The following is a 27,340-nucleotide window of genomic DNA, read 5'->3' as shown; positions in this document are numbered from 1 at the left end:
ATTCGAGCAGCAGCAGCAACAGCAGAGCAAATGTCCGAGACTTCGTCAATTACGCCCGACGGTACAGCAAGGTTCTCTCCACCGTTAGTCCTCCCTCAACACCCAGATAGAGATGTGGAGGACAACTGAAGATCCATTTGTGAGATCGTACCAGTGATGGACACGGATGTATGTAGCAGTAGTTCGTCCCTCTTGTGGCCCCACGCCCGAGGTAGGGACCAGGAAGAAAACGCTATGAGGAAGTGATCGTCAACGACGAGGCTGTGGATGAAGCCAGTACTGACCCCAGCCCTACCTCAAAACCTGGACCACCTCAGTACCTGGACCACCTCAGTACCTGGACCACCTCAGTACCTGGACCAGTTGACATAAGCTGCACCTCAGCATCTGGACCAGACGCACTCCCAGCCTCCTTCCGAAGAAGGGGTGGCCAGTCATGAGACAAGGCCCTGTGCATCATAAGGACAATCTCAAGGGCCACCTCCATCCCTCAGACATCCTAGAGCTGGCCGACGTGGCGTCAGTTCGCAAGGGAGGCAGCAGGAGCGTACCCGTAGCTCCTTACCTCACGTGGGATCAAAATATTTGAGATGATCTCGAGAAAACAGCTCACCATCCACCTTGATGTGAACCACTACTTCAGTCAGGGTCAACAGGGGTTCCGGAAGATAAGGTCGACCTTGAGCCAATGTCTGGCCCACACTTAGGATCGTCTGGGAGTGGACCGATCTCTCATGTTTCCCCTCACAATCCGGCAGTGAGGCCGTCCGTGTGAGGCAGAACCAATCATGCATCTACGCTCGTCCTCAATTGCCTTTGTCGTCTCAGCCAACACAGAAATACGCCTGTCAGACGTAATGTGCCGCGGGGTCGCACGGGCCAGAGGCCATCACCAAGACTTACTATGCAACGGAGAGGTATAGGGGGATGGGGTGGGGTAGGAGATGGGGTAGATGACACGTAGGGGTGATAGGTGTATGTATAGGCCTAGTAGGCCTACCTGGTGGGTGTTTGTAGTGGTAACTATACACATCTTGACATTGATCTCACGTGGTTAGTGACAGGTGAGGTGTGTGTGTGTGCGTGTGTGTGTGTTAATTTTGTTTTTGTTTTGCTCATTTTTGTTGCATTGAATAGATTTACGTAATTGTTAGATATTCCATCACTATCTATATACTAACATTCCACGACACATGCGCATTCATACATACACGAGCACAAACATACAAACACAGGCCCACAGAATCACACATACACACACACATATATGATAATGTTCAAGAGATGGGCCCCTTACAATTCATATATGTAATTATATATACGTAATTACACACACACACACACACACACACACACACACACACATTAACCTTGTAGAGCAACACATTAGTCCTACAATTCCAGTACGCAACAAGTGACTGGCTACACAGAGAGCAGATAATGCTCCTTATCTGAGGTACCTAAAAATGAACTTAAGGCGATACTCTCAAAATCTTCGTGTGTGGAGATCGACCGATAAGACTTGAAGAGGAAAATCAATTTTGATATTGTGTATATATTATTCACACCAACCAGGGGAAGACATGTGTACTCCAGTGTACAAATGGAGAGCAATGAACTCCGAAGAATGTAGGAATTAACACTACTACTACTACTACTACTACTGCTACTACTACTACCACTACTACTACCACTACTGATGATGATGATACTAATGAATTGCATTAACTGCGGCCAAAGGTTGAAAATATACAGAGAAATCATATACACCATAAACTGTGGGACTATGAAGAAGAATGGAAGGATAAACAGACAGTCTGTTCTCCAACACTGGAGGGACAGTCTACTGGAGAGACAGTCTACTGGGGGGACAGTCTACTGGGGGGGACAGTCTACTGGGGGGACAGTCTACTGGGGGGACAGTCTACTGGGGGGACAGTCTACTGGAGGGACAGTCTACTGGGGGGACAGTCTACTGGAGGGACAGTCTACTGGGGGGACAGTCTACTGGGGGGGACAGTCTACTGGGGGACAGTCTACTGGGGGGACAGTCTACTGGGGGGACAGTCTACTGGAGGGACAGCCTACTGGGGGGACAGCCTACTGGGGGGACAGTCTACTGGAGGGACAGTCTACTGGGGGGACAGTCTACTGGAGGGACAGTCTACTGGAGGGACAGTCTACTGAGGGGACAGTCTACTGGTTATTGATGATGTTACCAGTTGTTGGGCTTGGGACTCTCCTTATAGGAGCCTGTATGTGGTTATTGTGCCGAACTGCAATTTGGAGACGAGGGATCTCTGGTAGCAGGAAGTGACGGTGACGATAATGGTGCAGTAGCATTTTCTTAAGACTGTGATGGTTGGAGAGGTGGGAGGACCTGTGTGTTGAAGGTCTCTTGATAAACAATGTAAAGGTGACCCATGTGATCCTTCATGCCGTTTTCTGTACCTTCTCCAGCAGCCTCCGTCGTGTGGTGGATAGGAAGGAAGACCAGGTAGTGAGGCTTTGTGCCAGCCATGTACCTGTGGGTACCTGTGATCACCAGATATCTGGGCTTCACATAGAGACACCTGTGGTAACCTGTAGACACCTGACATCAGCTGCAGATGTCTGTCGTCAGCTGTAAACATCTGCCATCAGTTGTAAACATCTGTAGACATGTATGATCTGCTCTGCATCTGGGACGCTTGACAGTGGAGTCCCGTTATACTGACCGCTCGAGTTGTTTACCATCCACGAGAGAGAGTATGATCATCATGGTCATCATCATCATCATGGTCATCATCATCATGGTCATCATCATCATGGTCATCATGGTCATCATGGTCATCATGGTCATCACCATCATCATGGTCATCATGGTCATCATGGTCATCATCATCATCATGGTCATCATCATCATCATGGTCATCATCATGGTCATCATCATCATGGTCATCATCATCATCATGGTCATCATCATCATGGTCATCATCATGGTCATCATCATCATCATGGTCATCATCATGGTCATCATGGTCATCATCATCATGGTCATCATCATCATGGTCATCATCATCATCATGGTCATCATCATCATGGTCATCACCATCATCATGGTCATCATCATCATGGTCATCATCATCATGGTCATCATCATCATGTCTCCACTGTCAGTCGTTTCTAATCTCTTCCTCGCCTTTCTTCATCTTATCGTTATTGTTTCCTCATTCTCGTGTTCAGTTGTGGTTTTATAACTCTTGCATTATTGACCTACTTCTTATAACTCTGGCATTATTGACCTACTTCTTATAACTCTGGCATTATTGACCTACTTCTTATAACTCTGGCATTATTGACCTACTTCTTATAACTCTGGCATTATTGACCTACTTCTTATAACTCTGGCATTATTGACCTACTTCTTATAACTCTGGCATTATTGACCTACTTCTTATAACTCTTGCATTATTGACCTACTTCTTATAACTCTGGCATTATTGACCTACTTCTTATAACTCTGGCATTATTGACCTACTTCTTTTAACTCTGGCATTATTGACCTACTTCTTATAACTCTGGCATTATTGACCTACTTCTTATAACTCTTGCATTATTGACCTACTTCTTATAACTCTGGCATTATTGACCTACTTCTTATAACTCTTGCATTATTGACCTACTTCTTATAACTCTGGCATTATTGACCTACTTCTTATAACTCTGGCATTATTGACCTACTTCTTATAACTCTGGCATTATTGACCTACTTCTTATAACTCTGGCATTATTGACCTACTTCTTATAACTCTGGCATTATTGACCTACTTCTTATAACTCTGGCATTATTGACCTACTTCTTATAACTCTGGCATTATTGACCTACTTCTTATAACTCTGGCATTATTGACCTACTTCTTATAACTCTGGCATTATTGACCTACTTCTTATAAGAAAACGATAGTCAAGAGCCTCACTGTTGAACCGATCTTAGAATCTTCATTTGTTTTTATAATTATTATTACTTCTTGACCACGACGGTACGACTTCTTGAGCACGACGGTACGACCCTTGAGCACGACGGTACGACCTTTAACCACGACGGTACGATCCTTCAGCACGACGGTACGACCCTTGAGCACGACGGTACGACCTTTAACCACGACGGTACGATCCTTCAGCACGACGGTACGACCCTTGAGCACGACGGTACGATCCTTGACCACGACGGTACGACTTCTTGAGCACGACGGTACGACCCTTGAGCACGACGGTACGACCCTTGAGCACGACGGTACGACCTTTAACCACGACGGTACGATCCTTCAGCACGACGGTACGACCCTTGAGCACGACGGTACGACCTTTAACCACGACGGTACGATCCTTCAGCACGACGGTACGACTCTTGAGCACGACGGTACGACCTTTAACCACGACGGTACGATCCTTCAGCACGACGGTACGACTCTTGAGCACGACGGTACGACCTTTAACCACGACGGTACGATCCTTCAGCACGACGGTACGACTCTTGAGCACGACGGTACGACCTTTAACCACGACGGTACGATCCTTCAGCACGACGGTACGACTCTTGAGCATGACTGTACAACCCTCGGGTGTGACGACACAGCCTTAAGGGTCACGAGAAAGGTTAAGCTATCATGCCCAGGGCTCATGACCTCCTACTGAAAGGTCATAACAATGTTGCCTAAGGGTTGTAGCGTTACTTACAAGGGTTGTAACTTCGTGTTTATGGAGCTAACGTATAGAAGTTTTTGGGAAGCAATGTTGCTTATGGATCTACAGGACACAGTTTGTAGAGATACAAATATTTAGACTAGATTTTTGAATGAAGTATTCTAACTTTCTGATGATATACATAATCATATATATATATATATATATATAGATAGATAGATAGATAGGATAACGTTTTATTTACTTTTGATATTAAATTTTCGGACAAAACAAGAAGTGTTTGTGCATCGCAAAATATTCGAAATTCTAATTCTTCTATCCCACTCATACAATCCTTCTGAAAGTGTATTTACAAAAGAAAAAAAAAGTGGACTTTAACAGTAGACAACAGTAAACAAAACATCAGTCTACTTCATTCAATATCTGGTCAAGATAGTAAACAATCGACGAGGCAACAAGGAACACCAAACAATAACACATCAAGTCTGTTATGTACTCCGAACTCTGAAGGTTTAGCATCCGACGATTCGAAATAAAGAATGAACCGCTCGACCCGATGCTTCACTAACCTGAATCACTTGGCATCACTTTGAAGGAAATGTTCTTCCTCATTATGTTATGAGGAGTGGGTTGTGGTCAGGAGGTGGACCGGCTCACCTTGGCTTACCACCCGTCAGGCTTCGTGTTTATTCAGCCATATATGAGAAAGCGTTGTTTGTGTCGGACATGTCTCGTTTCCTTGTCTCGCTCATTCGTTCATCCGAGCTTGTGCCGGGTGGCGGAATGTTGCCCCACTAACCTTTTACAGTGGAATTTTATCACTTCGATACAATGACAACTTCTTATACTTTACGGTAAAGTGATAACTCCGAAGACGCAGAGTCATTTCACTTCAACAAGCATTCGTAATACTTAAATCTGGTTACTTAAGGTATTAAACTATCGTAAACAAAAGATGTAATCATCGTACGAAAGGGGATAAACTCTTCCTGCCAAGGGACTCAACTGTCGTACATAAAATGCCAGAGTGATGTACTCGGAAGGTTGGAGTATCGAATACACCGGGTAGGACTATCGTACTCTGGAGGCTAAACTAACGTTACCTTCTCAGCACCACTGTCTCCTGCAGTCTAATGGCTCGACTTACTACTACGCTGCTTCCCGCAGAAGCTGTTGTGTCTAATAAGCCATTTATCCAACATAATTGAGAACCGGACGAATTCGGATCGGCAGAAAATTCAGTTAATGTACATTAAAAAAAAAAGGCAAAAGACTCAGAAACAAATTATGTTAATCTGGGCTGTGTACTCACCCTTAGGAAGATGTTGTTGGTGCACATGAATGTGGCCAGTGTACACTAATGTAGACTTGATGGCTTGGGAGGTGAAGGTGAAGGTGAACATGAGGTGAAGGTGACGGGACTGGCAAATCTCTTTTCACCAATTATATCTAATTTTCTAACGTCAGGTCGTGACTTATACTTTCTTAACCATCTTGACATAAACAAATTAACCTTTACCATGATAACTCAGTGGCTACACCTCGCCTCGCCCTGAGCCACTCCTTCCTCTCTGGTCTGTGAGCTAACTCCGCTTCGTCAGGATGCCAGCAGAACACATCACAACCTCACTAGAAGAATCACTATATTCTCCTTGGTCTTCGTGACGCATCGTTACTGGCTAACGAGGTCATAGGATGGGTCACCATGTAGTCGTGTTGATGTACCATGCACAAAACAGTCACCTCCTGCATGACTGACACTTGGCGACCACAACTTGTCAGAACGTAAACAAAGTTCGGGTTCCGGTTTAGTTCAGTTTGGTTCAAAATTTCAGTTTGAGTCCGGTATTCTCCCGATGTGTAGAGTGTTCCTCATTGTCGGATATACAGTTTTTTCGGTTATGGGATATCGGATGTGACACAGGTGAACAAAACTTTCCACTTGAGCGAGGCGATCGCGTCGCTTGCCAGCACCAGTGGCCTGCACTGCTCCGGGACTTTTCCAACTGAGGTTCACGCGGTCCGAAGCAATCGAGCCGCCGTAATGAACCACAAGTGTAAAATGAGACAAATGGTTTTGAAGCTTTCGGAACAGTGGTTGAGGCAGTGCGAGTCAATCGTCCCTCCATCATGAATCATGTTTCAAATGACATGAACATGTTTACGGACCAAGATGGCCACAACATTGGTAACTTTGACGTAGGAATTATTTTGATTCTGAAGTAAGGAGATCCTACACTCCTGGCAGGATTTCTGTAGTCTTACCAGATCCTTCCGGTACGAAGTCCTCGTGAAAGATTCAGAGGTTCACAATTCCGACATCACTTGGCTTCACGTTCCTCGACTCCTTCTTTCCTTGGCTGTATCGCCTGGTTAAGCCAGGCAGAAGAGATCTTCCTTATAAACAGTTTATATAAAACTTTTGTATTGTTGATAACATGAAGCACTGGCTGCTGTGGGTGTTCGAGGTTTGTGTAGTTTGTAGATGATGCATAATATTGGCTGATGGTGATGTTAATGACCCTACAACCACTAATGATTGTGGCGATTGTGAATGTGAGAAACGTTATGTTCAACGAGACTGATTCCTATAGAATTGCTTTTGTACATGACTTTAATCTGACTCGTTGACTGTAACTGATTTATATGATTAGTTTAACGAAGATAGTTCAACGTAAGTTCTTATCTCCCAATATCAGAGCGACTGGTTCAACAAGAAAAAAATAGTGTGTGGTTTAACGAGGAAGATTCCTGTGGCTGTTTAACGTGGAGGAATATTAAGATTGGTTTAACATAATACTGATTAAACTGCCTTAACCCAACTGATTTACAAAGACTGGTTTAATATGACCAGCTGGTGAGAACTGGTCTATATCTGATGAACCTGGTGATCTTATAGCCTTGTTTGACCGGTTTAACAAGATAGTTAACTTAATTGACTTCTAAACGCTGAATAAAAACTGTTTAAGATGAAATTTGTATCTAATTTCAGCCAGGCATAATCTGTACTGGAGACAATAGACGGAAGAAGAGAATGTGTATCATTAAACAATTACGTTAATTACTGCCCAGGACGAGCAGGAGGAGGAGGAGGAGGAAGAGGGAGGAGGAGGAGGAGGAGGGCGTGGTTGTGTTACTGTGTTGGACAAACAAGATGTTAGCCTGATGCTCACTTAAGCCAGTACATGTCTTGCCCAACCCAACCCACGTCACACACTCATACAATACAGGTTCCCTTGTATATTGTATTACTACAGCAGCAGCGATACATCTCATGTATTACTGGGATATGTATTTATCTAGTACAGGTTGGATGCCTGGTTACTGTTGAAGTACACTACTGGGTGTCTGGTTTCTCATGAAGTACAGTACGGGCTGTCTGGTTTCTAGATGATGAACTTCTCTGGTTTGGTTTCTACATTACTCTTACCCACAATTTTGTGTTTCTGAAGACTTGACTGTGTTATCTGCTATCTAGATATTGTTGTACATCACTTACAACCTGTTATCAAAGTACATCATTCTGGTCTCCTAGTATCTATAGTACATCACACTCAGCTATCAACAACCGTATTATTGTAGTACAGTACTGCATGACGACTGCATTATCGTAAGTTTGTATGACTGTATCACTGTATTAATTCACATCAATATTGGTTCTATAATCCTTATAGTATTGCATCCTGGACCCTTCAGTTAGCGCTATTACAATGACGAGAGACGCGTTCCATGTAACACTTATGTTGTCTGCAACACAGCAGAGTTAGTGATAACGAAATCAAGTTATACAAGTGTTATAAATGGCACAGAAATCAAGCCATAAGCCTGGGTCTTGTGCCTCTCAGTTGTTTAAATCTTTTATCAATTAACACAATTCAGGTCAAATCCAAACTATCGTTAAACCATTCTGTTTCTTACACTCTGGGAAGGAAGTGCTTAAAGTTTGCTGAGTATCTGATCTAAAGTGTTCAAGTTGTGATCGAGTTGAAGATGAAAGTGTTACGCCAGACAACGAACGTTACGAACGAACGTTACGAACGTTACGGACGGACGGACGGACGGACGATGGGCGTCATGTGGACGACTACGACGAACTTAAGCAGCCCCTGAATACAGACCGTACGACGCAGGTGACAAACCTTCCAATAATTTCTCGACTATTTCCTGTACCTCAACAGCTCTGTATCTAACGTGCGGTCTGTTATCTACTGGTGAACTATTCACTTGTGTCAGGCCACGAGCCGTTATCTTGGGGCCGTTCGTACAACAATGGGACATTATCTTGGTCAGGAGAGCAGCTGTAGGAGCGGTAGGAGGAGCTGTGTCCGGGGCACTAGACCCGGGGCCATGTGGTGCCCACGTCCTGGTTTGTTATGGTAATCAGCTGATCGCCCGGAAATCAGCTGATCGTGACTGGAGCTTGGGAAGGTTTGGGCGGGACGACACGCCAGGGAAAGATGTGAATGGGAAGATTAAGGGCGAGGCGGTGATGAGACAGACGAAGTAAAAGATGAAACAATACTATACAAGGAGACATCTGTGTGATAGATAATGTTCACATATAACAGATGAAGCCATGTCAAGTTTGATACGAAGACAAAATGAACAGAATCGAACCTTAAAAAAAGTGGCATACGAAACGACAGAGGCAGGAAGGACAGAGAATAATAGACATAATAACCTAATGATAATACTCTACCAAAGGCTTCTTACTCTCTAGAGGTCAGAGGTCAGGGTTTCAGGGTCATCGCCTTGACCCCCGAAATTAAGACTTCCATGACAGATCCAAGGGTGGAGTTAGTACTGTATCTGATATAAAGAACTATTGAAATACTATCTATAGATAGTATCACAGAAGAAAGAAAAACATTTTAATCACCTAATTAGCCAAAGCAGATGTAACAACCTGAAAACTAGGGATGATTTCCCTGGCCAGGTTCAGTAGACTGCTGCGGGTTCTGTGCTACAAGAAGGGAATGTCATGATATATTTTTCCGGCAAGTAAATCAATGTATCTTTTTTGTGGGGAAGAAGTGGGGCGGCGGGGGGGGGGGGGGGGGAGGTAGTGATGAGGGGGATGGCAGAGGGCTGAACACATGATGTTCCATCCCATCGCGATGGATCTTAAACTGTATATTCAGTTCCTTTGTTGATGTAGGGAATGAAATACAGGAAAACAGAAAGAGAGATAAAGAGGAAGAAGTGATGGAAAGAGAGATGGAGATGTGAAGGAGTATGTAAGGTGGTGGAGGAATAGTGTGATGGACTGATAAACAGGGAAGAAATGGAGAGAGGAAATGGGAGAAAATAGAGATGGATGTAAGAATTTTGGGGATAGCGATGGAGAAAATGATAAAAAGAGATGAAGGAAAGAATATGAATGATAATGAGCGAGAGAAAGTTATAAGGAGAGAGATAGATAAAGATGAAGAGATAGATGTAATCAACAGACATAGATCTATATGATAATAATAATGATAATAATAATAATAATAATAATGATAATAATAATAATAATAACAATAATGATAATAATAATAATAATAATGGTCATAATAACAATATTAATGCTAATGATAATAATAATTATATATTAATGTATGCACAAGGTATACAAGAGAAGGTATATGAAAGCAACCGCAATTAGTCATGTATAGAGATATAGATAACAACTACATACAGATATTACACAGATAATGACTAGATACAGATAGATAACGACTAGATACAGATATAACATAGATAATGACTACATACAGATATAACATAGATAATGACTACATACGGATATAACATAGATAATGACTACATACAGATAGATATGTGTGGAAGTTTGCAGTTAGAAAAGAAAAGATGAGGACATGGATTACACAATATGTAAATGCTTCCACACTAGTTAAGGTTTGACTAACATGTTCTTAGATAACTGGTTATTAGAGTGAAACAATATTATTAGTTGTCATGTTCTGAGATGGTTATAAATATTGTGGGAGTTAGTGTTGTTATGTGAAGTGTTATGACCCCCACCTGCTCTCTCTCTCTCTCTCTCTCTCTCTCTCTCTCTCTCTTTATATATATATATATATATATATATATATATATATATATATATATATATATATATATATATATATATATATATATATATATATATATATAACAATAAATCTTTGTTCATTACATTCACATAAAGTTTTACTCTATACCAAGACTAATGTCTACTCGGTCACTATCTTAGATATTTTCACATATCTCTTATAATTATGGATTGAGAGGCAGACATTAAAGAGAAAGACAAAGACCACCAGCAAGACACAGAGACCCTCCCGGACCCGCTGTGTTCCATCCTCCGCCTCGACTCTGGCCTCGGCTTCCGGGTCGAAGTCGGTGTCGAGGAGTTGTAGGTGTTCCACCCCTGTCAGAACGCTGTGTACTGACAGGTTCTCCATCTGGTGCATGTACCACATGGCCAAGGAGAACTGTGACCCCTCGTTCAACGCCTTCGTCTGTAGTGAATGTAATTAAGACGTTGATTCCATTAATAATAATCATATTTTTCTTGATGTAATTTCTTCTCCCTCTATGTAGCCATGACTGAAGTATGTTTTGTCCTTGTCATGTTAATCATAACAAACGATGATACAAGAATAATGATCATTGAATTATAATTAATGAAGATCTGGAGAAACGTTAGAGGCTGTTCATAATCAATACATAGATAGTAAAGGCTAATTATGGTGAGAATGAATTGCTTTTGAGTAAATATCTATCATCAAAATAATTGGTCAAACTTGTTCACATCTAACACGCCTCTACAGCAATTCTGATCCTACATATTGCCACTGAAGGGAGAAGTAATACATACATATACATGCCCTGAGGTGGTTGTATACACGCCCTAAAGTGGCTGTATACCAAGATATATATGTATAATATCTCACAGATGGCCATGTGTATTGGCCTGTGTCTGCGTGCGTATTACGTCCACCTACCTGGACATAAGTATGCCACAACATACAGACCAACGCCAGTGACACCATCAAGTATACAAATGCCTGTCTGTAGACCACAGACAGAGGTCCTCCAGTGTACAGGTCCTGGTGTCTGGTGGTACAGGCATGATGGTCTGTACCCAGGTTGTTGTCTCCAGAGAAGAAGGAGCCGAGAAGGTATCATGAATATGTATGAAGGTGAAGAAGTGACACTGATTATCATCTGAAGTTTCATATCAAGACGACATTATGGTGTGTGTGTGTGTGTGTGTGTGTGTGTGTGTGTGTGTGTGTGTGTGTGTGTGTGTGTGTGTGCTACCAGAGAAAACGGGTGAGGGGGTAAACTTAGCTATAGTGACTCTGCTGTATGTGTGTCAGTGGGCCGTCAACAGGAGGAAGGACCTGTGGGTCACAACACTAATCTCCCTCAAGGACGAGACTATGGGAGACAGAGACAGTGAGAGAAAGAGAGATAGAGAGATTAAGGGTGACACAGACATCCCCAATTCCATAAAAGAAACATTAGAACATCCTATTTTAGGTTTAAACTGAACCCAGAATCTTCGTAAGCATTCAAACCATCACAAACCACAAACCGAACCTTACGGTCTACATCACTGGACCACAAGCAAAAACTCTACAACTTCATCAGGTTATGAACACAACCCCATTATGAACACAACCCCACAAACACATCCATGACTTGTACTGAATCCTAAAGTGGAGTACGTCTTCCATGACGCGGGCGAACCACTTTACTGCACACTTGACGCCACGTGTTGTGTGTGAGCTGCTGCTCCGTTGTACTGGCCTCAGTCACCTTGTGTTGCCCCTGCTGGCCACAACGCCACACTGGGACAGGTCATCCCACGGGCTTGAAGAAGAAGTTACTTGCTGGTATGTAAATGAAATTCAACCAAAAAACCGGTATTTGCATAATGCTTTACATGTTCGCTATCTTCTTATAAAAGGCATATACAATAATTCATATTATCAAGGAGTGTTCAGTTAGGGGGGCCTAAAGGGGATTTTAACCCCTGACTAATGCAAAAGTATATATAAGATGACCTGACCTGACCTGGCTTGACCTCTGAAGGGGACACATCACAGATTGTAAGTGCTGCAGCGTTACCAATCCTTGAGTAAACATGTCATGCATGAATGACAGTAAATTGAAAGAATTCTGTGTCATCATCTCTAACGACAGATCATCAGTGGATGATAATGATGGTTATACCTTTGAATTATAGCCTCTCTCTCTCTCTCTCTCTCTCTCTCTCTCTCTCTCTCTCTCTCTCTCTCTCTGTGTATATATATATATATATATATATATATATATATATATATATATATATATATATATATATATATCAGTTTGTCCATCTAGCTACCTACCTGTTTTATCTAATTATCTATCATGACCTTATGTGACCCAACACGACCCTGTATGACTGCAGATGACAACTTCTGACCCCAAGATATCATCCTCCACGTCAGCGACGATATCATCCTCCACGTCAGCGACGATATCATTCTCATAACACATAGGGTATGTGGGTCTTGTGTTGTGTTGTGTTGCGTTGCGTTGTGTTGTGTTGGTTCAGGTACCGTCGGTCATCACTACTTGTCACCTGAACACTGACTGGTATTCCGTCAGTGACGTAGCGTCAGTGACGTAGCGTCAGTGACGTAGCGTCAGTGACGTAGCGTCAGCTTCCTGAAGCGTGAGTATCATCCCTGGAGTGGTGGTGGGGGAGGGGGGGGGAGGTCGACACATAAGGACGACGACGTTACGATCCTTGCGTAAGAGGCTGCGACACCCAGGTAGTATGATGACCTGGCCAACCTCAGGGTCGTAAAATTGTGTGCAAGGATTGACCTGAGAGTTCAAGAGTCGCACCGTCATGTTCAAGGGTCGTACCGTCATGTTCAAGGGTCGTACCGTCATGTTCAAAGGTCGTGCTGTCGTGTCAAGGGTCGTTCCGTCATGTTCAAGGGTCGTGCCGTCATGTTTACTGGTCGTACCGTCGTACGTAAAGCATATTAGGAAAAAAATGTAAATTGGAGAGAATTTTGCACAAGACTAAAGGATGGAATACATTGTAAAATCTATGAATAAATTCATCTTTGTAAGAAGTCGTCTAAATCTAAGTGACTTAGATGATATCTAATGTACTACCAAAGAGAGAAGGTGTTGGGTGAGGTGGACAGATGGTGAGGTCTGGCTACCAGACTGGAAGACTCGACCAGACAGACTTCTAGTCTTGTCTCTGCTGTGTGTGTGTGTGTGTGTGTGTGTGTGTGTGTGTGTGTGTGTGTGTGATTGTTCTTGTCTATATACATATTTGTGTTTATGGATAAATATTTCTATATATCTCTACATGTAATATACAGGAAAACTTCACCCCATGTTGATCTGATCCGTTACGTATCTGTCTCGCAAAAAAAGAATTAGCCATGTTGTCTACTTCCTGAGTGCACAGGTTAGCACTGCCTCTGTCACCACCTTGGGCACGTCCACAGCTGGTGACCTTGTATGGCTCCTCCATGGTAAGAGGCGCCATAGTTCCCAGGATGAGAGGTCTGCTCTCCCTCAATGCTCATTAGAATAATTCGATCCTGGGTTGTGGGTCATTTGCATACTATATCCCATGTGGGTTCCTATGGCTTGCTTCCTGCTTCACCTTCCCAGGCCTCCTGAAGTTGACTGTCATGATCCTGAAGTTCCATGGCACCACGTCTGAAGTTGGTTAGAGTTTCTGCTGAAGCTGAGGACGAAGATGCGGAAGCTGAAGCAGCCCCGGGGTGTGTTACGGAGGCAACACCGGGCCTACTGAAGCTTCTGAAGCCGGTCTTGTATTACTGGTTGATGAAGAGCATCAGTACAGCAAGCTGACGTCATCATGCTACATCAGTACAGCAAGCTGACGTCATCATGCTACATCAGTACAGCAAGCTGACGTCATCATGCTACATCAGTACAGCAAGCTGACGTCATCATGCTACAAGCTGACGTCACAGTTTTCTGTCAACTACCTGAACCGCTGAAGTCTTTCCTCCTGAAGGTCCTCCAACAGAACCCCTGTTGTACCGTTGCTGTACCTAACTGTACCGTTGTATAGGATCCCCAAGATCATGTCATCCTGAACCCCTGTTGTACCGTTGCTGTACCGTTGGTTTACCGTTGCTGGACCACTTCATCTCCCCCCCCCCCGCCCCCTCACCCCCTTGAGAGGACCAGTGAAGGATGTCCGTTACACACTTTTTTGCCCCAGCTGTCCTCCATACGGTCGAGAATCGCAGCAACATCCCAGGGAAACACTTCCTTATTAATATATACGTTAGTCCCGACTTGGCTTAGGGAAGTACGAAGAGACACGTGTCATTGTCTCGTCCTGATGTAGAGAGATCTCTGTAATACACATCGATGATAATATACACGTCTCGGATGTATACATATAAACAGGCAATGTCATAAGCCACACGTGAGATTATTTCTCTTTCATATCCATGAGAGAGACAGAGAGATCTGTAGGCGAACTACATTCTGTCTCTCGAGGCATCAGAGACACCAGAGACTTTCTGTCTCTCGCAGCTTTAGAGAGATAAAGAGTCTGAGACGAAATGAGACAATCAGACTCCAAGTGAGACATGTCTCTCACGGCTTCAGAGAGACACACTCACACTTCACAGCTTCAGAAGGCGAGATCATTCATGAAATGGTCTCAATAGATATCTCTTGACAGGGTCAACATTGACTGGTTTCCATTTATGGTTTGATACAGACAGTTATATTTTCATTACAGAGTTACTAATTACATGTAACAATGGTCAATAATGTAATTACATGTAACAATGATCAATAATGTAATTGCATGTAACAATGGTCAATAATGTAATTGCATGTGATAATGGTCAACAATGTAATTTGATGATCGTAGATGTGAATAAGAATTAAAGATAGAGAGGAATTATATTTCTTACAGTTCACTTCTGAATAAGAGTTAAACTTTTGATTTTATTCTCTCATTTCCTTACTCATTAGATGAATAAATGAGAGAGGAAGGGAGAGGGTGAGAGGGAGAGGGAGGGAGAGCTGGCAGGAAGGAAGGAATAAAGAGAGGAATTGTGACAAAATCAGGCGACGATGTACAGGAAGATGAGAGAGAGAGAGAGAGAGAGAGAGAGAGAGAGAGAGAGAGAGAGAGAGAGAGAGAGGCGAAAGACACCCAGTACGAGGGGGAGGGGGGAAGTGTTCCCCTCCCTCTTTCCGAATCGTCTGTAATCTTAAGACCAGCTACTGTGTGGCACATGGTGTGTGGTTCACATGGTTTGCAGGTCATGGTGGCGGGTCGTTACTCTTGGTAGAGACTAGTTGTACAATGAACCATAGTTCATGGTTAATGGCCAGTTGATCTGTGTTCATTACTCATGGACAACCATGGCTCACTTGCCCCCAGGCCCACTGGTAACCATAGGTACCATAACCATGTCTACCATACCTCGCCCAAGAATATGGCACCATAACCATACCTACCATACTATACCTTAAAAGAAGGTACCATAACTATAGCTACCATATCCTGCCATACGAGGTACGCCTGCAGGGACGTGACACACAGCAACTACACTCTAGTGCTCACAATACTGTACTGAACGGTGTTCTGCAAGGCAACTTACCGTCTCCCGCGTTGTTTCCTATGAGTCCTCACCTTAAAGCAAGGGGAGCTCGAGCGGGCGTTGCCACATGTCTTCGGGTGGTATAGGTGGAAGAGGCCTGGGTCCAGGGAGCTGTGGGACACGAGAGTCTTAGTAGATAATGAGACAATATAAACAACTCACATCACTGTACACAATGTATTGTTTATATCTTCACACCAAACATAACAATGAATTACATCATGTCATCAATATTTCTTGATGACATGATTTATAGGAAGGAGAACGTGTCCTTATAGGAAGGAGAACGTGTCCTTATAGGAAGTAGAACGTGTCCTTGACTCACCGAATGATCTTAAAGTGTCTGTTCTTGACGATTGCCGTGTGAAAGTTAATATCCTCTCCTCCCCATTGAGTTCGCTGCTTGTCGAAACCATCGAACTTCAGAAAATCGGACTTGTAGAGGCACACCATACCTGGGGGAGCCACAGGTCGTATGGTTAAGGTCAAGAATGAGGTCATGGGTCGTATGTGAGGGGCTTATGACATGAATGTGTCATGAAAGTATCATGTGTCAGTAGATAAGAATATTTACATCATTCAAAACATCTTAACAGCTGATAATAAACGTCAAGCCCCGGGTACGTCAAGCCCCGGGCACGTCAAGCCCTAGGTGTTCACCATGCTGCTGGTGTTGACCGCCTTACCAAAGCCCCAGAGACGCCAGAAGCCATAATCGTCATGGACGCGCAGCTGCTCCAGAGGCGGCGGCACCTTCTTCCCGTACAGTGTATACACGAACTCCGGGTTGTACAGGGAGAACAACATCGGTGTGTACACCTGCAGGACAACGAGAGGTGCTTTAGTTTCTCAGGGACTCGAAACCCGACAGTGAACAACCAGAAGGCTGAAGGCTGTCCTTCAGTTAAGCAAAGGTAAATGGACCAACTCACTTCCTCCTACAAGCTGTTGACAATATATGCAGGATTATCAGTCATAGTCGACGTTTTTATGGCATAAGAGTCATCTATGAACAAGTGGTTTGCTGATTGTGAATACTGATTTCGAAACAGGTCCAGCAACACCAGATTATTAAAAACTGTTGATAGAATATTCCATGATGATCACTAAGATACAGTTCTAGTTTTGTACTAAATATCTTACGGAGTTAGAAAGAACCAGTTCTGTTTCCGAGGTCGAGGCTTCGAATATCTCATTAAGCCTCGACCAGCACAGTGAACTGGTTGCATCTTTGTGGTCGAGACTTGCAATATATAATGAAGTCCTGACCACTAGAACTAACCAGTTTCATTACTATTCGAGTCTTTCGGTATCTCATGAAGCATCGATCACGGGAATAAACCAGCTTCACGTAAGTGGTAGAGACTTCGAACATTCTATGAAATCTCGACCACCAAAGTGAACCAGTTTCATTTTCGTGGTCGAGACATGGAAGCGTTACCTGGTGTCCTTGGACGGGCGTCGTTAAGCACCTCGTCAAAAACTCTCGGGTGAAGAAGGCGTCGACGTCGCAGAAGAAGAGAACCTCCCCCTTCAATGTGGTCCTCTCCACACCTTCCTGCAGGCCACGCCCGCGTGAGAACTTATACTTCTTGTCAAGGAGGATAAACTCCGTCTGGAGGTTGGGGACCTGCTCGCTCGTCGCTTGAAGAAGGTCTCGTACTTTCTGTGTCTGGTCATCGTCGAAGTACACCATGGTCAGGCCCACCAACGGCATGGCCCCGGACGTCAGCACACTCCGCAGGTTCTCCAGAAATACCTGCAGGTGAGGTGAGCGATAAGGACGCATTGCTGACGTAATGCTCTAAGACTACCTGGTACATTTCCCTCAGATACTCAAGATTTTTTCTCTTCCTTTTCGATCTGTGTTTATAACTGAGGTTGACGGTCGTAACGACCCTGGCAGTCGAAAACTAGCCAGTTACCGAGAGTGAAGGAACGTGTAATGATCAGCAGCTACAACATACAAGCAGTACACTCTGGGACGTAAGGTCAAAATCAACGTTTTCGTATAGTTTGTGATGTGACCTGACCTCAGCATATGTTCAGTATAGTTTGTGATGTGACCTGACCTCAGCATATGTTCAGTTCGGCTGATGTGCAATGAAAATGTGAAACACATATAATTCGTTACTTTATATAACTGTTTTGATAAGTCTGAGAGAAGTGGCAAGTTGCAGAGTAACTGTAGTAATAACACTGTGGTAATCATACAACACGAGGATTATAACACTGTGGTAATCATACAACAGCGAGGATTATAACACTGTGGTAATCATACAACACGAGGATTATAACACTGTGGTAATCATACAACAGCGAGGATTATAACACTGTGGTAATCATACAACACGAGGATTATAACACTGTGGTAATCATACAACAGCGAGGATTATAACACTGTGGTAATCATACAACACGAGGATTATAACACTGTGGTAATCATACAACAGCGAGGATTATAACACTGTGGTAATCATACAACACGAGGATTATAACACTGTGGTAATCATACAACAGCGAGGATTATAACACTGTGGTAATCATACAACACGAGGATTATAACACTGTGGTAATCATACAACAGCGAGGATTATAACACTGTGGTAATCATACAACACGAGGATTATAACACTGTGGTAATCATACAACAGCGAGGATTATAACACTGTGGTAATCATACAACACGAGGATTATATCACTGTGGTAATCATACAACAGCGAGGATTATAACACTGTGGTAATCATACAACAGCGAGGATTATATCACTGTGGTAATCATACAACACGAGGATTATAACACTGTGGTAATCATACAACAGCGAGGATTATATCACTGTGGTAATCATACAACACGAGGATTATAACACTGTGGTAATCATACAACAGCGAGGATTATAACACTGTGGTAATCATACAACACGAGGATATATCACAGGATTTCCTGTGTAATCATACAACACGAGGATTATATCACTGTGGTAATCATACAACAGCGAGGATTATAACACTGTGGTAATCATACAACACGAGGATTATATCACTGTGGTAATCATACAACAGCGAGGATTATATCACTGTGGTAATCATACAACACGAGGATTATATCACTGTGGTAATCATACAACACGAGGATTATAACACTGTGGTAATCATACAACACGAGGATTATAACACTGTGGTAATCATACAACACGAGGATTATATCACTGTGGTAATCATACAACACGAGGATTATATCACTGTGGTAATCATACAACACGAGGATTATATCACTGTGGTAATCATACAACACGAGGATTATATCACTGTGGTAATCATACAACACGAGGATTATAACACTGTGGTAATCATACAACAGCGAGGATTATAACACTGTGGTAATCATACAACACGAGGATTATATCACTGTGGTAATCATACAACACGAGGATTATATCACTGTGGTAATCATACAACACGAGGATTATATCACTGTGGTAATCATACAACACGAGGATTATATCACTGTGGTAATCATACAACACGAGGATTATAACACTGTGGTAATCATACAACAGCGAGGATTATAACACTGTGGTAATCATACAACACGAGGATTATATCACTGTGGTAATCATACAACACGAGGATTATATCACTGTGGTAATCATACAACACGAGGATTATATCACTGTGGTAATCATACAACAGCGAGGATTATAACACTGTGGTAATCATACAACACGAGGATTATAACACTGTGGTAATCATACAACAGCGAGGATTATAACACTGTGGTAATCATACAACACGAGGATTATATCACTGTGGTAATCATACAACAGCGAGGATTATATCACTGTGGTAATCATACAACACGAGGATTATAACACTGTGGTAATCATACAACAGCGAGGATTATAACACTGTGGTAATCATACAACACGAGGATTATATCACTGTGGTAATCATACAACACGAGGATTATAACACTGTGGTAATCATACAACACGAGGATTATAACACTGTGGTAATCATACAACACGAGGATTATATCACTGTGGTAATCATACAACACGAGGATTATATCACTGTGGTAATCATACAACACGAGGATTATATCACTGTGGTAATCATACAACAGCGAGGATTATAACACTGTGGTAATCATACAACAGCGAGGATTATATCACTGTGGTAATCATACAACACGAGGATTATAACACTGTGGTAATCATACAACAGCGAGGATTATATCACTGTGGTAATCATACAACACGAGGATTATATCACTGTGGTAATCATACAACAGCGAGGATTATAACACTGTGGTAATCATACAACACGAGGATTATATCACTGTGGTAATCATACAACACGAGGATTATATCACTGTGGTAATCATACAACACGAGGATTATATCACTGTGGTAATCATACAACAGCGAGGATTATAACACTGTGGTAATCATACAACACGAGGATTATAACACTGTGGTAATCATACAACACGAGGATTATAACACTGTGGTAATCATACAACAGCGAGGATTATAACACTGTGGTAATCATACAACACGAGGATTATATCACTGTGGTAATCATACAACAGCGAGGATTATAACACTGTGGTAATCATACAACACGAGGATTATATCACTGTGGTAATCATACAACACGAGGATTATAACACTGTGGTAATCATACAACAGCGAGGATTATAACACTGTGGTAATCATACAACACGAGGATTATATCACTGTGGTAATCATACAACAGCGAGGATTATAACACTGTGGTAATCATACAACACGAGGATTATAACACTGTGGTAATCATACAACAGCGAGGATTATAACACTGTGGTAATCATACAACACGAGGATTATATCACTGGTAGGGAAGAGGACAAGTTCTAATATGCGAGGAAGGAAAAGCGACAGTGTATGAGTATATCAACAGGTCCCAGGTCAGTAACCGGTCATGGATTAGCGGTAAGTCATGGATCACAAGTCATCAGGTCACAGGTCATTTCAGGACCTTACCTGGACGGTCTGGTAGCGCCCTTGGAGCGGCATGATGATGTTGAGGGACGCGTGTGGCGGCAGGTTGTGGTGGTAGAGGACCTGGGGTGACCTGAAGGGTACCAGGAGGGTCACCCGATCGGTGTGAGCAGCAGCCTCTTGACAGGTCACGTCCACCTCTAGCCCCACCGTGGGCACCGTCCGGTACCTGCAGGAGGAGGCACAGTGCCACCAGGGAGTGCCAAGGATATGATCTTGGCATCCAGGGATCTCGCCAACATAAGGCCAGAGAGGCTCGACGTCCGGGGACACATGACCTTATGACACAGACAGCTGGGAATACATGACCTTAAGATACAGGTAGCTGGGAATACACGGCTCTAAGACACAGACAGCTGGGAATACATGACCTTAAGATACAGGTAGCTGGGAATACACGGCTCTAAGACACAGACAGCTGGGAATACATGACCTTGCATGTCTGCTAGGAATACGCTCACACATGTATGACCTGGAGAACGAGTAGGTATGGTGATTATACTCTGCTGCTCATCTGTGTGTATCCGTCATACTCACAGCTTCAGGTGTGTACACTAGGTGTGTATACAGATAAAGCTTCAATACACATCTTGATTCCTCAACATGAAATCTGTGTACTTGTGTCCTCAACCTTCAACAGTCGAAGATAGAATGATGCTCTTGGATGATAGATTGAACAGAAGTTAGGTCAGCAAGATGTCATAGTTCAGCAAGAGAGGAGAGGTCAGTAAAAGGTCATGGGTCAGCAAGAGGTCACAGGTAGCAAGGATCGTAATTCAGTAGCAAGAGGTCTTAGGTCAGCAAGAGCTTAACGGTCAGCAAGAGGTTATAGATCCGCACGAGGTCATAGGTCAGCGAGAGGTCACAGGTCAGCTAGAGGTCATAGGTCAGCAAGAGGTCATAAGTCAGCAAGAGGTCATAGGTCAGTAAGGGGTCATAGATCAGCAAGAGATCACAGGTGAACGATTAGGTCACAGGTCAGCAACAGGACATAGGTATGCAACAAGTTAAAGGTCAGCAGCAGGTCATAGATGAACATCACAGTCGACAGACCAACACAGGCACCATCAACAGGAAACTACAAAAGTACATACTTCCACCTCCAGTGTAGCGTGTAACTTGCGTACCTGGTGGAGGTACAGTGTTCCCTCTTGTACCTGGCGGGGTACTTGCTGTTCAGGTAGCCCAGGGCTCGTTCGTGTACCTGGTGGGAGGTGGAGATTGTGAGGTAAATGATAACAATGATAAGGAAGGAACAACATTTACTGAAACATGTTTCATGTACGTATATCATTACTGACCTCATGTGCATGACCACGGTACGACCTTCTGAGCACGACGGTACAGTAATTGGTCTGGTCTCGTACGCAAGGGTCGTACCGTCGTGCTCAAGGAGAGAGAGAGAGAGAGAGAGAGAGAGAGAGAGAGAGAGAGAGAGAGAGAGAGAGAGAGAGAGAGAGAGAGATCTACCTCAGATAACATCCGTCGTTCTACGAGGCGAGGTGAGCGCGTCACTACGCCACTAGTACTGGCCTGGTTGGTGTAGACTCGTGCGCCGTCGTAGAAGGAGAAGTAGATGTGGTCGAACCTTCAGAGGAAGACGCAGTAGATGATAGATAAACCAACAGTGTCTACCGCTGTTGTCATATGAAGACACACAGTAGATGGTAGATTATCCGGCAGTCATATGAAGATCCACAATAGACGATAGATCAACACAGCCTCTCCTTCTATTGGGTCTATTGTCAGATATGACGTAAAATGACAGTATAATGATATAAGCATCTCTGTCTAAAGTTCCCTGTATGTTCTGTCCAATGTCAGTTAGACATATATGTTTGCATGAATGACTACACACACACACACACACACACACACAGACACACACACACACACACACACACACACACACACACACACACACACACGCGAGCACGCGCGTCCACAATGGATGATGCTCCCCCTCCCCTCCCCCATCAGTGCTCACATCCAGTCCCTGATCCTTGGGAAGTTGGGGTCCTTGTTGAGGATTTCCTGGTCGTCCTGGCTGCCCTCCTCCTGCCCGTGGCGCACCGCCCATCTGCTCGTCGTTAGATTCCTCAGTTTGGAGAATGGGTTCCACAGGGGAGCCATCGCTCTCACTCCTGTCGTGGAAAAGGTGACGTAATGTGGAAAAGGAAATAAAAAAAAAAACTCACGAAAAAGAAACTTGAGTTTCCAAGTAGAGAAGCACACTGAGACTGCAGATCCTGGGTTCGACTCCCGAATGAGGCAGATGTAAAGCATTTCACACACTATACCACTGCTGAAACTTGTAGGTTCGCTCACATCACAGACACGGTCCTCTCAACTGATCCAGGTCAGGGATCAGGAAATGACAGTTAAGTCTTATCTGAGCCAGAATAGATAGATCACTACCACATATGATCCGCCTCGAACCCGTGTCCAATGATACAGAAGCGAAGCAGTACAGCCGGAGCGCCACCTGTGGCAACTACACGACACTAAAATCTCATAACACTTCTTGTAGTCCTGATAACATCTGTTACAGCAACCACATAACAGCCGTGACAGCGCTCACATAACAGCCGTGACAGCGCTCACATAACAGCCGTGACAGCGCTCACATAACAGCCGTGACAGCGCTCACATAACAGCCATCTCCCACACATTCCTCCGTCCTCATTCAACCAAGTCCGTCATGAGGACCCACACAACACCTCATTACGATTAATCCCAACAAAACCTCACGATTACAACTGCCGCTACAACCAACCACAACACAACACTGTGACACTACTGAAGTACAACCAACCACAACACTGTGACACTACTGAAGTACAACTCTCTTACAAAATGTACTGACAAACCCCCCCTCTTTCCCCCCCTCAAAAAAAAAGTTGTATTCGCACAACCCCGACACATGTTGGCACAACCCCGACACATGTTGGCACAACCCCGACACATGTTGGCACAACCCCGACACATGTTGGTACAACCCCGACACATGTTGGCACAACCCCGACACATGTTCGGCATAACACCACCTCTTTCCCGGCACATAACAACAGACGTCATCAACACTACGAAAACCCAGTCTTGTCTGACTGTAAACACACCAAGGAAGATGCCAGACGCACGACAACTAACCCCCCCACACACACAGTGCTGGGTGATACATCTTCGGGAGGACAATATACCACATCTTCTATACACTATAAAAGTCCGGTCTGCAGGAGGCAGCAGAGGAGGGTCCGGAGTGACCCAGTCTGTTACCCATAAAAGAAGGTCCCTGCGCAACAACAACATAAACAACAACAACACACAACTCCCTCACCCAACTCCCTCACCCAACCACCTCACCCAACCACCTCACCCAACTCCCTCACCCAACCACCTCACCCAACCACCTCACCCAACTCCCTCACCCAACCACCTCACCCAACCACCTCACTCAACTCCCTCACCTTAAGCAAAGCACCATATAACCAACATCCTTTCAAACAACAGTACCACACAAGTAGACCCCCTCCAGCACCCCCCCCCACTTCGTAACAACAGACCAAACAAACAGCCACCCCCCCCACCCCCATACCTTGTGAGGGACTTACCCACAGCTTGGTGCAGCAGCAGCACCAGCAGAACAACAGACACCAGCAGGAACAGCAGCAGACGGAGGCAGAGCCAAAGCATCGGGAAGTGTAGCTTCACCAGGAACACTAGCTTGTGTCTCCCCTGCTTCATCCTGGTGAGCAGACGCTCCAACCTGCGTCCTTCTTTGGTGAGAGTGACTTGGTAAGAGTGGCTTGGTGAGAATGACGTGGAGAGAGCAGCTTGGTGAGTTGGACTGGTGGCATGGTAAGTGGCCTAGTGAGAGGAGTGGATGTATGTAAGTGGCTTGATGACTGGGATTGGTGCTCTGCAGAATGGCTTGGTGAGAGCTACTTGTGAGGGAATACTAATGGCCTGGCGAGCAGCTTGGTGAGAAGAGTGAGTGTTCAACTGGGTGAGTGGCTTTGTGAGTGGGCCTGTGTGTGTACTGAAGATGTGTGGTATGCTGGCTTGGTGAAAAGCACGATGAACAGTGTTGGAGTTGGGGGTTTGATCAAGACGAAGAATAAGGAATAAAAAATCATGTACGCAGCAGAAAAGCACTGGGTCCTTCCGAGGATGCTTGTGATGGCGGAAGAGATCAGAGACACAGAGGTGAATGTGGTATGAGTAGAGAAGGAAACAGTCGATTTATGTCGATGTACCTAAACATGACCACGTCACTAAGATGGTGCAATTATATCAATCGTGGACCTTAAGCGAAGTGTATGTACACTGGTGTTGCTATCACTCACACTAACTCGTCAAGTATTCCATATGTTGGCAATCCTGTTGAAGAAACATTCTGAACTTTGCCCATCAATTACTACTCTTTGTTTACGGCCAGTCACCCCGTTTTCTAACCACTAAAATACCATTCCGTCTTCACCATACGCTTAACCCTCTGATGATAATGATGCGGGACGGAATCAAATGTTTTGATGGTGACAGTTTACCTGGAATAGGTTGCAAACTGTTCTCCTCCACAAGCAATGAAGCTGTTTCTGGTATATGAGGTGTTTTCTCGGGTAAATGAGGATGAAAAGAAAATATTTTATGATCTTTACTACAACCTCGTTATCTGGAACAAAATCACAATTGTCTACAGTGAATATACTTCAGGCAATCTCGTCATTATGTGCATATTTACTTAATGAAGACTTTACCCACCTGGATATGATGGTGTGGCATGTCCTCTCACGTACAACCTTCACCTCACTTTCTCCAACTTTGTATATCATTTTCATGGAAATGCAAAAAAAAAAAAAAAAAAAAAGAAAATAACACTCGTACATTTCTTGCCACATCTATCTCTCAGACATGGTTAAAGTGTGAGTTAACTTTTTAAAACAAATTAAACTTAACTTTGTTGGATGCTAAAGTTTATATATATTCTCATACAGAAGCTGAGTTAGATAAATTAATCCGATTAACTTAAAACCATACATCAAACCGATTTCATAGTTAAGGATCTTTATGCCTGAGTCTGTGCGAAGAAGTCTTACGAAACCAGTCAGGCTAATTGTCAGATACTCTCCATCAACCCGTATGTTTAAGACAAAATGGAACAATATCTATTAGTCTGATTTATGGACATCATTTTCCTTGCATTTACTCGTCTTTCTGGCACAACTATCCTCATCTTCACTTGTGTTACCAGCATGTCTATCCTCACCTTCACCAGCGTGTGCGTGTGACTTCCCTCACCATCCACGAACAGTATAATCTTCCATGGAGTTCATGAACCAATTGCCTTCACCGTGAAACAGTCTCTCATCAGAAGAGTTGTATCTCTTATCTTACTCTCTTCACTGTAGCTGAAAACCAAAGACCCAGCGGTGGGGTGTGTGCACTCAACGTGTAGATATCGCCATTTCAACTGCACTCGACATACCTGAGTCATTTCTGTTGTTTGATTCGGCTTATGGCGGGGATTTAGCTGTTTTGAATCTCTCGAAACTCAGTTCAAACCTCCTCGTTGCTTTCAGTATCAGGTTTGTCAAAGGAGAGTGTAAGAGCTGCGGGCCAACTGGTCCATACTCATCAATGTGCATAGCGCAAGGTGTGGTTTACGAGTTTTGAGATTAAAGGCAACCACACATGCTCTATGAGCAGGTGGTAAAGCCGTCTCGAGCCGTTCCGAATGCTAAAGTGAATTTTAACTCTGTATCATTTTTTCTGGTTCGCATAGTATGTGCGTTTTTCTCCCGAGCTGTGATGGTACAGAACTGTTTATATAATATATATATATATATGTATACATCAATTCTGAATGAACCTGGAAACCTATATACTGTATCATGGTACCCGAAGCCAGAGCCAGGGATGTAAGTTCATAAATTACAG

The 27,340-nt window shown here is 43.7% G+C and overlaps 1 protein-coding gene across 3 annotated transcripts; it reads right to left on the bottom strand.

Annotated features, from left to right (window-relative positions):
• Window positions 1–10,257: 10,257 nt before the first annotated feature.
• LOC139753152 (chondroitin sulfate N-acetylgalactosaminyltransferase 2-like) lies at window positions 10,258–27,044 on the bottom strand. 3 transcript variants are annotated; one of them, XM_071669324.1, is made up of 12 exons: window positions 26,889–27,042; window positions 26,165–26,222; window positions 25,015–25,270; window positions 23,391–23,547; window positions 22,874–22,991; window positions 22,531–22,607; window positions 21,386–21,572; window positions 17,800–18,117; window positions 17,045–17,177; window positions 16,684–16,813; window positions 16,391–16,469; window positions 10,258–11,192 (listed from the first exon to the last, which is right to left on the bottom strand). In XM_071669324.1, exons 2-12 carry the CDS (start codon window positions 26,183–26,185, stop codon window positions 10,905–10,907), a joined length of 1,764 nt encoding a protein of 587 aa, XP_071525425.1. In that variant the 5' UTR covers window positions 26,186–26,222; window positions 26,889–27,042; the 3' UTR covers window positions 10,258–10,904. The 3 variants fall into 3 exon arrangements, with proteins under 3 accessions (XP_071525425.1, XP_071525426.1, XP_071525427.1); XM_071669325.1 differs by lacking the exon at window positions 26,165–26,222 and having other exon boundaries at window positions 26,889–27,044; XM_071669326.1 differs by lacking the exons at window positions 26,165–26,222; window positions 26,889–27,042 and adding an exon at window positions 26,670–26,856.
• Between the last annotated feature and the right edge of the window lie 296 nt (window positions 27,045–27,340).

Source organism: Panulirus ornatus, chromosome 14, assembly GCF_036320965.1.
Source record: "Panulirus ornatus isolate Po-2019 chromosome 14, ASM3632096v1, whole genome shotgun sequence".
In the NCBI taxonomy this organism is placed as follows: domain Eukaryota; kingdom Metazoa; phylum Arthropoda; class Malacostraca; order Decapoda; family Palinuridae; genus Panulirus; species Panulirus ornatus.
The sequence above is the reverse complement of the archived record's forward strand: the minus strand, read 5'-3'. Positions and strand labels throughout refer to the sequence as shown.